The sequence below is a fragment of the Panicum hallii genome, chromosome 5, assembly GCF_002211085.1.
Source record: "Panicum hallii strain FIL2 chromosome 5, PHallii_v3.1, whole genome shotgun sequence".
NCBI lineage: Eukaryota > Viridiplantae > Streptophyta > Magnoliopsida > Poales > Poaceae > Panicum > Panicum hallii.
Genome location: NC_038046.1, coordinates 48,020,856 through 48,034,696, shown reverse-complemented (window position 1 = coordinate 48,034,696; position 13,841 = coordinate 48,020,856). Strand labels below are relative to the sequence as shown.

Genomic DNA, 13,841 nt, shown 5'->3' with positions numbered 1-13,841 from the left:
TCAATTTAATAAGAAAAGAAATTTGTATTTGTATTTATATTATAAATTAGATAGTTATTTTAGAAAACATTGAAGAGCGAGCCAAAGAAGTAGCTGCTTTGAAATATTTATCTGTTAAACTAAATCTAACTAAACAAGATGATTATGTATTTATTTTTTTCTTAATTTCATTAGTCTATAAAATCAAGTAGAGTTTGAGTTGCAATAAGACTGAGTAATCATCTCAAAATTATATGAAGTCTCTAATACATCATTGTTATCTTTGCATTTTTATCTACTGATAAGTTATAAACTTTGGTGAGAATAGCAAGCACCCAAATTTGAAATGTCTTTATCTCTTTGAATAGCTCTATTGTAGATCATAAGCTACATATCCACCGAATATATTCTTTGACAACCAAATTTAGTAGTTTTATAAGTTGTGAAACAGCAACAAGATCTCATATAGATATTTTGGCTAATTTTATCGGAGTCATAAAGAAACACTTAAACTAACAACAAGATGAGATCCAATCACATATTTGAGTTAACCATGACAAAGTTTCGCGAGATGATTGAAACATATGGTTCACTAATTTATAGTCCCAATGTAAGAGTTATGATTATCAAAAGATGATGATGACTAACATTGACAAAGACTTCGAAAATTCTTAAGGACACAAACTTTTGAAAAATATAGATATTAAAGTGAGAAATATTGAAAAAGTCAAATAGCGAAGACCTAAAGTCTAAGAAACTATTTCATAACAATTCTTAACTTTTTACATCTTATTTTCTGTCTATTTTTTTATTCTTTAATTGTTCTTCACCGGCACCCTAAATTGGTGACGCTTTAATAACCTTGGCTAGTCCAATAAGAAACTAGTTATTCGCCTTCACTGAGGTGCAATAGCCAGCTTTTGCAATTTCTTACGGAAAACTAGTACCAATCACCATAAAAAAGTGTGATAGCTTGCGTTAGAAACAAAAGGATGATTTTGTTTTGATAAGAGAAACAAATGGTGATTACTCGCGGAACAAAAGAAAGGGAAAGGGTGGTAGCTATCTTCGCGTAATTGACACGAGTTCGAGACTTTGCCATTTGCCAATAGTCACCATCCTGTCCATCCAACAGCCTACAGAGCGCGCCGTTTGGTTCCGTTTCGGGCCGGGCTCGGGATAACAGAGCGCAGTTAGAACGCGGCGGTGAGAGGAAAAAAAATCAGCGGCGGAGCAATGGCCGGGCAGGAGACGACACCGAGCTCAAAGGCAGCGGCGCCGCCGGCGACCATCCGCCTCGTCAACTTCATCTCCGAGGACCAGGCAAGGCCCTGGCCACTCCCCTCGGCCTCCTCGCCCCTCTTGCTCCCCGCTCGCCTGCCGCCCTAGCAAGTAGAATAGCAATTCACAAAACCTAGGAAGAAATCTCGCTGAAATTTGTGGGCAAATCGCTGAGATTTGGTGGCTGTGGAAAATCGCAGCTCGATGAGGTGAAGCGGACGCGAGGGGAGCGGGTGGAGGACGGCACCGCGCAGCGGGACAAACCCCTCTTCCAGGTGAGGTCGCCCCCTCTTAACCCTTTAGGCCCACCCGTTGTTTTGCAGCTAATGCGGCTTCTCGTGTCTCCCTCCCCTGTGCAGATTCTTCAGGAGAACAAGGAGAAGAAGGATGCGGAGTTCAACGAGCGCTTCAAACACAGTATGTCTGCCACTCATATGCCCTGATACCATCTTATGGTCTGTGTTTGGCTGTTTGCACAATGTGGACACAGTTTCTGTCATTTGGATTTAGGTGGAGTTTGTTAGTTATAGTCTTCATGAGAATGTAGTCACCAAGAAATTGGACAATTACGTGTGATTCTGCCATGCTATGTCCCAGCTAAAGCATGACCTGTAGGAGCCAAAATGCTTATTGGTCACTGAAGCATGTGAGTAGTAGTAGTATGATGGCAAAATAGCCATTTTGGTCCCTCAACTTTATTCTGAGGGTCAAGTTCGTCCCTCAACTTTCAAATTGGCCAATATAGTCCCTCAACTTTCGTTTTGGGGTCAAACTCATCCTTGTGCTGATATTATACTCCATAATATCATGAGATAAATGCAAAAGGTCCTTTTTACCCTTGACTTCTTCTCCCCCTCCTCAATTTCCACTATTTTGTGTCACTGTTCGCTCAGCATTCCGCAACATTTTATATGGTGGTTTGTAGTTATATCTTTAATTTTACTCTAAATGCTTCCGCGATACAATGCGATGCATCGTTAAATAAAATTCTATGTTCCAAAGTAAACACTTGTGATGTTTGGCTCCTAAATGCATAGATGCCACTACACTGATTTGCTTGCATTTGATAAATACTTTTTTTAGTAATAATAAACTGTTGCGGAATTTAGAAGGGAAAGGAGCCAAGGGCAAAGAGGACTTTCTGCATAAATCTCATGTTATTATGGAGTATAGTATCAGCACAAGGATGAGTTTGACCCAAAGATAAAAGTTGAGGGACTATATTGGCCGATTTGAAAGTTGAGGGAGTTGAGGGACCACAACGGCTATTTTGCCTAGTATGACTAAACATCTGCAGCTCAACTGTTTGCCTTGACTTTAGTAACAGAGGATTCTGTCCTTGTTCTAGTGGGGATTAATTAAAAGAAAGTTTGCAGCTGTGCTTAATTTTTCTAACCTGCTATCTACATGTCCATTGCTATTCTGTTCCTGCCTGGGTGAAACGAGTGAAGTGTAGGGAACAGGAACACTAAAATTCCGGGTTGATTGAAATTTGTCTCTTGTTTTGATATTCTCGCTATCTATTCTACCCAGGACCTCCAAAAGCTTTGGATGAGGATGAGACAGAGTTTCTTGAAAAATTGGCATCGGTAAGCATTTAATGTAACATAGATTGCTTAGAAATTCAGTTGAAGCTCCAAAACAAAACTGCATGTTTCTACCTATCCGTATGGTTGTCTACATATCACTAAGCTGAAATATTTAACAACAGTAGGATTGTATAGCTGAAATATTTAACAACAGTAGGATCGTATTTTCGATGCTTCTTGATGTATTTTTATGTGTACACCTGCTTAAGGGAACTTCCCCCCAGCCCTTATTGCCACCTGCTAGGAGCACAAAATTGGGGTGTGGACGGCTGCTGTGTATACTTTAATAATGAGAACACCATTTGTTCATTCATAAGATATTAAAGGATTTAATAGATTATTGTTATCCTGACCTTTGTATTGCTCTGTCACTCTTCATTCCCCTTTCATTTATGAGGGGTAAATACTAAAAACCTTCAAATCAGAAGCCTTCCAAACTTGCAGGAACAAAGTTTAACATAGTATAATAGTGATAGTTTCTAATAGGACTAAAACTAGACTACAGTGCTATAGTTTGTGAAAGGCAGTGACTAGTGACTACTTGAGCTGCTGAAGAACTTTTGTGATTATGTCTCGTGTCATCCTAATAGGACAATTGCCACTTGATAGTAGTAACCTTATGGATATTCTGTATTAGGAGAGGTTTCCCAAGGCGCTTCCTCCCATCTGGCTGATCTCCCCTGCCCCCCACTCCCCCCCCCCCTCTCCTTCTTTTGTAAGAACTCTTGTATTTCCGTTCTTGTAACGGAAATGGGGGTGTCCTCGGTTCATAAAAGGAGAGGTTTCCCAATCGCACTGGATCAATGATAAGAGGATTTGGGGAAACTAGGGGCTCTTGAGAGGGGAGTGGTTAAGTAGTGCAAAATTGCAATTTCCATATTATTTACTACTTTGGTTAACATTATGAGAAACATGAGCTGTATTATTCATGTTCGGAAAAGGAATTCCAGGTGAGTATGCTAAGGGGGGACAAAAAATTACGTGCTTTTATTTTCCTCGTAATGAGGATCAGTGTTTGTTATCCATGAATCGTACTGAAAATAATCTGCCCATGGTGTTTATTACTGCATCAAAATTATTGAGTGTAACAAAACAATCTGAAACCTAATTCTTGGTTAGCCTGATTATGATCTTCATAGTTAGTACGCATTTACTATATGAATACATAAAAATTTCAGATGTAAACATATTGGTTCATAAGTATATTAGCTTTATTTGCAACATCTTAGTTCCTTGTTTCATGTTACTTCGGTGCAGTCAAGGAGGGAATATGAACAGCAAGTGGCCAATGAAGAAGCGGAACAACTCCGCAGTTTCCATGTGAGTAACATCTAAATGTAGTAGCATAGAACAGCACATTGTGGAGCTTTTAGATGCTCCATAGTGCTACTTTTTAGTTTTATCTTAAGCTACTTCCTCTGATCTCAAATATATAAGTCCATTACAATCTCCAATACGACACTTTGACTAACAATATCTAAGAAACATATTATTCTAAGTAGAAAGAGTTATATATTATGAAATATGTACCGTGATGAATCTAGTAATGTCAATCCATATGATCTCTTTTAGAAATTGATGGTCAAAGCCAAAAGCTTGACTTAGGACAATCCTAAATGGACATGTATTTGGGATGCAAGGTAGTAGTAAATTTCAGTAATTTTTTGTATACCACATTACCACGTGACAATTCACATCTGTTCTCATATACCAAGCACAGGTCACATTACTGACTTATATAAGTGTTTTTCTTTTCAGGAGGCTGTGGCTGCCCGATCCAATATTGTTCATGAACTTGAGACTCCTACAGTCTCTAGACCAGAGGTATGTTGGAATATACAAATGCAAAAGTAGAATTGTGTTACTTGCGATCTTGTCAAAGTTTTAAGATGAGATGAACAAAATATACACGAAACACATTGTGCTCCTCTCCTCTCTGTGCAAGTTTTTTAGTTACATTCCTCATCATGTTGCTATAAATGGAGCATCAAGATATGTGTTTCACAAATCTATCCTGCTGAGCCTGAGCTGTGCATGTGACTATCCCTCTTTAGGAGAGCAGGCCTAAGCCACCTACGAAGAGGAGCCAGCCTGCACTCCTGAAAAATGTAATAATTTCTGTGAAGCCGCAAGCCAAGAAAGCAAAAGTTGATGAGGAAGCTAAGCCTGCACCCGAGGAGCAGTGGCCTTCGAATGGTCACGACGCGGACCAAAAGCCACCATCGGATGCCACCAAGGCCACGCTGGGCTCTCTGGTGGCTTATGATGACGACGATGATGACGAAAGTGGCGACGACCAAGATTGACAACGGTTTTCTAGAAATCAGGTATGGAGACCGCAAGCTCATTGGAAGAAGAGATGCCATGGAGGAGTGGAGCAGCAGCCTGTGAGGTTTGCTTGACGAGAGGCGAAATGGGCTTCTCATGTTGTCCGTATTCACAGGAAGTATCTGCTGAATTTTTCTTGCATGAAGGTTTACACAGACACTTTCATTTGAACACGAGCCGACTAAAGAACTCTGAAGCATAGGATCTCTGTTTTTGTAAAACGAACTCTTTACCAAGTAGTTGCATTTATGTGATCAGCCAGCATTTTCTCATGGATTGTTGATTAATTAGGTTAAGCTAGCCAATTCAGGGGTTGATTGCTGACCCAACCAGATCTACCAGATCGGAACTTGGAACATGTAGCAAGAGCAGTTATCACGCAATGAGTCAGTGACGCCCCAAGGTGACACTACCTGATGTATATATCTCCAGATGCCAGGAAAGACACAGAACGACCAAGCAAAAAACAAAAGCAGCATCTCAATTTACATTAGTCATTAGTCAGCTAAGACCAACAGCCATCATGCGACCATACACGGCAACATTCTGAAGCAGTTGAAGGCTAAGAAATCAAATTCTGGTCAAGGCCACGGCCATCAGCTCCCTCGATGGAAAGCTGTGGCGACAAACCAACGAGCTCTCCAGATGATGCAGTTGCATGGATCATCAGCCTTACAAATCTGTCATATGAGATAAAGTTCACAATTCATCAAAAATTGACCCTACATATATTATAATGAGATGATCCTATACACAGCACAACCAGCAGCAAAAGAGAGATTTAGTTCATTTGCGATCAGGTTTCTCGATACGAACTGTTACACCTTTTATAGCAGTCCCATACCGAAAACAACCTACAGAGATAGAATAAAATTAGCAGCCAACAAAATTAAACAGAAAACAGAAGTATAATGCAATAGCAGAGAGCATAAAAATCTTACATTCCCTTCATGGCATTTGAATTTATCAGAATGGTTAGAGCCTGAACCACAGCAGACTCAAGATAATAGGCACCGGCAAGTTCTAACTCGTCCAGCGACTGCAAGCGTTGTTTACGGGGACCATCACCTACGCACAAATGAACGCTCAGCGCCATGTTGAGGTAGGTGCCTCATATACTCAAACAAAAATTCCAGCTCTGTTCGGTAATAAAAAGTTTTTGGTGTAGGATCTTTGGAACGGAAAATAGCCAAAAGTAGTGGGTTTGCTGTCCTCTTCATATGTTCTGTCCACTCATTTGCAATCTCAGTCTCCACGAGTGATTTGAACGGTACCATCACCTGCATCATAAGCTCTGCAAGCAGTATGGATACCGCCCAACAAGTTCGAACGGGCCATCGACACCTTCAGAAATGGATAGTGCTGTATCCATTCCCGCAAAGACTCCGCCTTGACTCCGTCTCACCACCAGGTAGCATACCTTCTGATGTTACTCAGCAGAATGCGAAATGGCTTCAGATATGGCACATGTGTCTTGCGACGACGGAATTTGTTAAGAACTTCTATTACAATCTTACCAAAGTCCTTTTCCATGGCCACAACCATCTCATGTGAGATTTTAGGGTGTATCTCAAACAACTTGGGACTTCTACTGATAACCACCTTGCCATCATATACATCCATATCATCGATACCAAAACCTCCTTCCCACGAGTAACCCTGACGCCCGACTGAGCAAGGGAAGTCCAAAACCGCGGATACCCGACGGCAGCCGCAGACTGAGCCGCGGGGCGTTAGCCACTGAGGGAAGTGGCTGCGCTGTTCCCCGACCAGTCGGTGGAGCGCCGCGGCTGACGCCTTCAGCCAGGGAGCCCGGCACGGCCTCCTCCTCCTGACCACTCGTTGGGCCAGCCGCGCTCGAGCGCGCCTCCGGGTGAACACGCTCCTCCGACCACTCCGCGCAACCACTTTCGAGCATTGCCCCACTCGGGCCCACTTTGCCTCCTCCTCCTGTGTCGCGCCCCCATCGGCGGCACACTTTCTCGCCTCAGGGGCACTGGAAGATGCCCCAGGGGCCTTCGTGGTCCCCGACGCCGCGGTGTCAAGGGTTCCAACCACAAACACAGAGTCATCCGGCTTTGCCTCCTCAGATTCTTCACCATCGTCGGACTCATGTTCATCTTGAACGGCATCATGATCCTCTCCCATTCGGACCCGACGTGCAATCTCCATCTCTTTCTCCTGCCTCCTCGTAGCCTTTTCGGCCTTCTCCTTTTTTCTAGCCTGGGAGGCCTCTACCTAGCTGGCCTGTTTGGCCATGCCTGCCACCCCCTTCGGGAGATGAGGGCGGGATTGGGCACGACCAAGTCCCTGGATAAAGCTAAGGTCAGGAGCCGGTCGGGCGCTCGAGGACTAGCATGAAGAAGGAGAGGGGAAAAAACTTACCAGATCCGACGGTTGAACGTTGTCAAAGGCTCGCGAACCACCGACGGTCCGCTGATTCCCCACCTTCAGCACCATATCGAGCCACGACCACACCTCATCATTAGGCACCACTGCCGTCGACACCCCGTCGGGATCCGTGATACCGGTGTGCTCCCACATCTTGGTCATCCTAACGGCCAACGGGATGATGCGGCGGTAGTGTATGGTGCCGAAAAGACGCACCCCGTTGAGGCCCTTCTTCATGATGCGGTCGCGCAGCGCCTTCTCAAGGACCCCCACGCGAGCCTTCTCCGGAGTAAGGGGCCCCGTGTCCAGCTATCCTTCTTCATGTGGCACCCCCATGAATGCCGGGAACGACGCCTCCGCAGGGTTCCTGATGTAGAACCATTCCTCGTGCCTCCCCCGGTTCGAATCCGCGGGGGTGTACACCGGGTAGTCCCCCAACTTGCGAGGCTTCTTCTGCAAGCCGAAGCCCTCAACCGGCGCGAGCTCCGGGCCTCCTTTCACTAACAGGCCTCGAGCGTGGAAGAAGGCTCGGAATAGATTCACATGTGGATCTATCCTGAGAAAGCCCTCGCAGAGAGTGACGAATCCCACGATGTGCAGCACCCCATTCGGGTTGAGGTGTTGCAGCTCCACCTCCCACTCGTTCAGCAGACCGAGCAGGAACGGATGCGTCGGGTACCCGAGGCCGTGCTCGTGGAATGCGAGGAAGATTACGATCTCGTCGTCCTCACGATGCGGCTCCTCGTGCTCCGCCGGTGGAGCCCTCCAGTGCGCCACCACCTTTGGTGGTAGCAGCCCCTTCGTTGTGAAGTCCTCGAGCTGCGATTCCTCCATGGTCGACAGCCTCTAGAGCGACATCACGGCTATGGGAGAGGGAAGCAGAACGACCTTCATCTCTCTCTCTCTCTCTCTCTCTCCACGTGAGAGCGGAGAAGGGTCGGGGGGCGGCGGCGCTAGCGGAACAACGGAAAGGGGCTGGCTCCGGCAGATTGGAACGAGGCAAGGGCGAGATGAGGAGGACGGTGACCTCCGGCCCTTCCCCTTTTAAAGGGGCGCCATGCGGAAGCCCAACCGACAGGCCATGGCATGCGGCGTGGGGGCCCATCACGATCGTGGGATGGGCGCGAGAAGCGAGGCAACGCTCTAACTTCCCAAGTAAGTCTCTTTGGGCCACACCACCGATCAATAACGACATCTAATAAGCAGGCGGCACGAGCCTCCCAAACATCATTAAAACAAGGACGATTCCAAACATCTAGAATTGTTCACTCGGGGGACCTTCAAGTCCCCCCATACATTGTTCAAAATATATGTACAAACTATCTCCAAGATTGACACGACCGCTGCTACATCAACCGCAAGGCCCCCCTAGACACCGTCTTGGCCCGGATCAGCACCCCTCGTGAGGATGTCATCGATGTCGACCTCCACTGCGATGGCAGCAGCAACTCTAGCAAACACAATGACAAGCGCCCTCCGCTCCTGGGGGTTGGTCTCTGCTGAGAACCTGGGCTCCAGCCGGCCTAAATCCCAGCCGGACCAAACCTGCGCCGAGGCCAGCACGCTGGTGGCCCCCCGCGAATGCCTAACGCCACCACGCCCTTGACCTCGCACGGCAGCAACCGGAGACAGTCGGGTAGCTGCTGCCCCTCCGGCCTCACCACCTGCACTGCGTTAAGAGCCGCGCAGGCAAGAGCCTCGTGGTGGCCTTCTAGGTCATTCAAGTGGCTGCACAGATCAACCGCCTCAAGACGAGAAGCGGCCACCTACTCCTCCAAACCTAAAACACGGAGATACGCTACAACCACTTTGGAAATAAAAACAAATGGAAGGCCTCGGCATACGGGACACACCTGCTGCCCGCACGTGGGCATCTACGGCCTCGGCCAAGGACGAAGGCGCCTCCTCCTCCGAAGCATGAAGGATGGCCTGGACGGCGGTGAGGTCAGACTCCAGCTTGCCAATCTTTCGTGTCGCATCCGAGTACCGGCCCTTAGCCTCGGACGCCTCGCGAACAATGTCTGGCATCTCCCTACGCTGATGCGACTCAGACTCAGAGGAAGAGGATGACACCAGTGACGCTGACGCCGCGGCTGTGGAGCTTTCTCCAACCGCTCCGCACGCGGCGATGAAGTCTCAAGGACCCGTCGAGATAGCCCTACACAAACGTGAAACCAAACATCTCCAATCACGACCAAGAGCACAGTGATAGGGTGAACAACGCTTACCCCTGACGGTGCATGATCTCCCGAGGTACAGCGGCCCCCGAGGTGGGGCATTAGAGCCCTCGTCCGCCGAGCGCTTCTCTCCCACCATCTCGCAAAAAGGGCAAGGAAAACATGAGAACCGCTCCCTCTCTTCTGAACGGAAAAGCTCACTTTCGCTGGTGAGAGCGTCTGGCCGGGATGGTGGAGCCTTATAATGAGTCCCTGGCGCCACACAGCACACGACCCCTCAACCTCCGCAGGAAGAGGAAAAGGTTCGAATTCTCCCCCTTCCAATTCGAATTAAATCAAAACAATGAAAGTACCAGGTGCAGTTACTCCCGTCGATCTCAAAAATCATGGCGGACCAAGCGCCCCATTGCCTACTGTGACGTGGTGGGATCGCCTCCGGAGTGCATCCCTAAAAAACTATACTGGTGCTCCCACTTCCCGGGTAAGCTTCAACAGGCCACGTCCACATTCGATATTCGCATTTAATCATTTGGTTTTTGGAATACCCTGAGATCCGAAAAGGCGCATGCCTATGGGTCCGGACTTGGGAACCCGAGCGATCGAGATTCGAAGGCCGGTCCGTGGAGGACTCGAGGCTGCCTCGCGTCAAACAGAGCCAGGGAAGAAAATGCAGATGAGCCCTAGCGGCCCTCGCCCGACCTGCTCAAGCAGCGATTCGGGTCATCCCGACCTTCTCGTCCGATCCGGACCTCGAGCTTTCAGACCCGGGCCCACGGGAATGTGCACATAGCGTACATATTCTACGATAAGGGATGGGACATGGCCTACACCCTACATCCATTGTAACTACTTGAACAGTAGTAGAACTAGTCGGAACATAAGGAAACTACCCGAAAAGTACTCGGGTAGGACTCCTGGGCTCGTATCCGACTAGGACATCGATGTAACCATGTCCTCCCAAACTATATAAGGGTGGGCAGGGACCCCTTCCAAATAACAGACACAATGTCAATATCTAAGGCAATACCCCCGAGGTGGTGAGTTTGTAGGTAGGGTGTCACCAAGATCAGGAACTTGAAGGTGCAAGGAACACAAAGTTTAGACAGGTTTGGACCACCGAGAGCGTAATACCCTACATCCTGTGTGGTTTGTATTACCTTAGGTGGTGATCGGGTGATCTCCTGCATGAGGCACGAGTTGTCCCTGTGACAGTTCATGTACTTGTAAACTAGGCGCAATATTTGTTAGTGTGAAGTATGTGCTTGTTAGTGTAAAGCTTGTGTGTGTTTATGTGAAGCTTTTGAAAATTTAAAGTGCAAGTAAAAAGGGTACTTTTGTAATTATGGAAAAACTAGGGTTGTTTTTGCAAAATGTAATTGGATAGGAGGTAATTTCAAAATAAGTGAAGGGTGGTTTTACAAACATATTTTTCTTACTTTATTCCCTGTAAAAAATATATATATATTTATCCAAAAGTTTCATTTGAAATGTATGTGTTGAAGTGTGTAAAAATTTTGGGTAAAGTTGTGAAAATAAGGGTGTTTATGTAATTTTATGAAAGTACAAGACCTTTTATGCAAGTATTTGAATTACAAAAGTAATTTTCAAAATTACTTAGGACTAAAGTGTAAAAGGTGCAAGTCATTATGACATGTCTATCCAATCATTATGACGTGCCTATCCCGTCATCATGACGTGTCATAAATTCTTGCATTTACGTCCTAAATATTATAAAGTTACACTCTTTAGGACAAAAGTAATTCAAATCCAACTTTTGTTCAAAATTTCACGTGAAAAGATATAAGTTTTGAGTTTTTGAATTTGGGCCCTAAAGCAATGTTGTAGAGTTTGAAAAACTCTCCAACTTTCGTTTTGTGCATTTCTTCATTAGGGTTTTAGATTAATGAGAAATTTTACTTTACAGAAATGTCCCTGCAATTTTCTAAATTTGCGCATAAGTCCTTGGGAAATCCTATTTCCCTTCCTCCTCTATTTTCCTCTCTCTCCGTTTGATTCTCTCTCCCTGCTTCCCTTCCTCAGCACAGGCGGCTCGGCAGGCGCCAGAGCGAGCGCGTGAGCGCGGGCGGCCGCAGTAGGCGCGCGCAGGAGGAGCAGCGCGCGGCGCACGCGAGCTGGGGCAAGCGGAGGCGCGCGGGCGAGCGGAGGCGCTGCGTGGGCAAGCGGCTCGCGGGCGCAGGCGCGAGCGGGCTCGGGCCGCGGGAGCTGGCGGCAGGCGCTGGTGCGGGGCGCGCGGCGGGCGGCGCAGGCGCGGCTCGGGCGCAACAGGCTCGGCGTGCGCAAGGCCGGAGGTGCGCGCGAGCGGGCGCCGAGCGGGCGGCGCAGACGCGGACGGCACGCGGCACAGGCGCGCGAGCGGCAACAGCACACAGGCGGTGCTGGCGGCGTGTGCAGGCGCAGGTGTGGGCTGGAGCAGGCGCAGCGCAGGAGCAGGCGTTGGAGCAAGCGCGGCGCAAGAGCGGGCACTGGAGCGGCGCGATTCTGGCGGCGCAGGAGCGGCTCGCGGGCGGTGCTGGAGCGGGCCGGCAGCGTGGGAGTTGCGGCGTGCAGGCTGGGCGAGCCCGGGGCGCAATGTCGGCGGTGTGCAGGGCTCGGGGCCAGCGACGACCGGGGCCACCTTTCCCCGAGCTAGTGGCAGTGATGCAGAGCAGCGCGCAGGTGTGGCGCGGCAAGGCCGGAGCGAACGCGGGTCCGGCAGCAGGAGGGGCTGTGCAGGGCAACGACGTGCAGAGCGATGACGTGCAGGGCGACAACGTGCAGGGCAACGGCGTGCAGCGCATAGCGGTGTCTCCGCTGGACGCGCTCAGGCCGCGACCGGGTCGGTGTGCAGGGAAGTCACGCGCGGTGCGGGAGGAGCTACAGCGCGGCGGCTGCAAGCGGATCCGCATGGGAGTGGCGGGACCGTGCGTGGAGGACGTCGGAGGCTGTTGAGGAGAAAGCAGCGGACGAGGTCAGGCGGCACTGTGAGCTGCTTGTGGAGAACATGGAGGTGACCTGATGCAGGCAGACTATGGCCCTCGCGGAGGCGGAGGGGCGGTTATGTCGCGGCGAGCCGGGAAGAGAGACAACGGAGTTACAGGACCTGGAGGTCTGAGCGGAATTGAACCGGCGCGTTCGCAAGTGCGAGCAGAAGTGTTTTGCCAGTGGCCGGCTCGGCTCGATTCCGCAGGCGAGTGCGCGTGCAAGGCAACAGGCCACACGCGAACAGGTTGAGAGCCAGTGGTGTGAGAGCAGTACAGGAACAGTGCACAAGAGATGCGACCGGGTGCGGCGATCCTGCAGGAGGCTACATGGGTGTGCCGACCGTGTTTTTGCAGCACACGCGCGTGAGCAGTGGAGGCTTAGTCTGTGAGCAGGAAAACCCTGAGGTTCGCGGAGGAGTTGGCATAGCAAACCAATTCGGCTCCATCGTCTTGTCCCATGAGTCCACGACATCCAGCAGCTCCTATTCCTCGCCGATCGTTCAAGCAAGACCACAACACCTCAAGAAAGCTCGTGAACCCTCTTATCGAGCTTCTTCGGATCCCTTCGCTGAAACATCGTCGCCGTGGTAAAGCCGACTATCGTCGTCATGGGTCACCGTGAGGAATATCTCTCCAGCTATTCTTCACCCACTACAATCCCCTGGCAAGCTTCTTCGTCACCCACGGAACCTCGTCACTGTCGAGCACTTCTCATCGCCGATCTTGTTCGCCACGGGAATTCACTTTTCACCCGTTCTTCTCCACAACCAAGGCTACCCCAAGGTTTGCCCTGACCCACTAAATCTCCCTAATGCCGGCGACCCTCTTTGCCGGAATATCATCGTTATCTTCCTGTTCTCTATTTTTCCCAACCAGGGACTTAATTGCTTCGTTTTAGAAGGTTCTAGGATGTTCTCTGTAAAATTTCTAGAGCTTTCTTTATTTCAAATCAGTGAACTTCTACATTTCATAGAATTTCGTAAGAAGTTCATAAAAATACAAAATTAGTTTTGTTTAAATCCTTAGGTCAAAATCTACAAGTTTATGTTGTGATTTTGAGTGGAAAGTCTTTAATTTGTGGTCTAAGTTAAATATTAGGGAATGAATGCTTTATT

The 13,841-nt window shown here is 48.5% G+C and overlaps 1 protein-coding gene across 1 annotated transcript; it reads left to right on the top strand.

Moving 5' to 3' along the window:
- Positions 1-1,129: 1,129 nt before the first annotated feature.
- Positions 1,130-5,589, top strand: LOC112895957 (actin cytoskeleton-regulatory complex protein PAN1). The gene is made up of 7 exons (XM_025963977.1): positions 1,130-1,302; positions 1,461-1,535; positions 1,620-1,677; positions 2,794-2,849; positions 4,107-4,169; positions 4,608-4,673; positions 4,904-5,589. The coding sequence occupies exons 1-7, from the start codon at positions 1,216-1,218 to the stop codon at positions 5,153-5,155; spliced, it is 657 nt and encodes a 218-aa protein (XP_025819762.1). The 5' UTR covers positions 1,130-1,215; the 3' UTR covers positions 5,156-5,589.
- The last annotated feature ends 8,252 nt before the right edge of the window (positions 5,590-13,841 follow it).

Excerpts from the sequence above, each read along its gene's own strand:
- LOC112895957 (XM_025963977.1), top strand. The coding sequence starts at position 1,216 with ATGGCCGGGCAGGAGACGACACCGAGCTCAAAGGCAGCGGCGCCGCCG. Across the intron at positions 1,678-2,793 it reads CAACGAGCGCTTCAAACACA|GACCTCCAAAAGCTTTGGAT; the intron begins GTATGTCTGCCA and ends TATTCTACCCAG. Across the intron at positions 4,170-4,607 it reads AACAACTCCGCAGTTTCCAT|GAGGCTGTGGCTGCCCGATC; the intron begins GTGAGTAACATC and ends TTTTCTTTTCAG.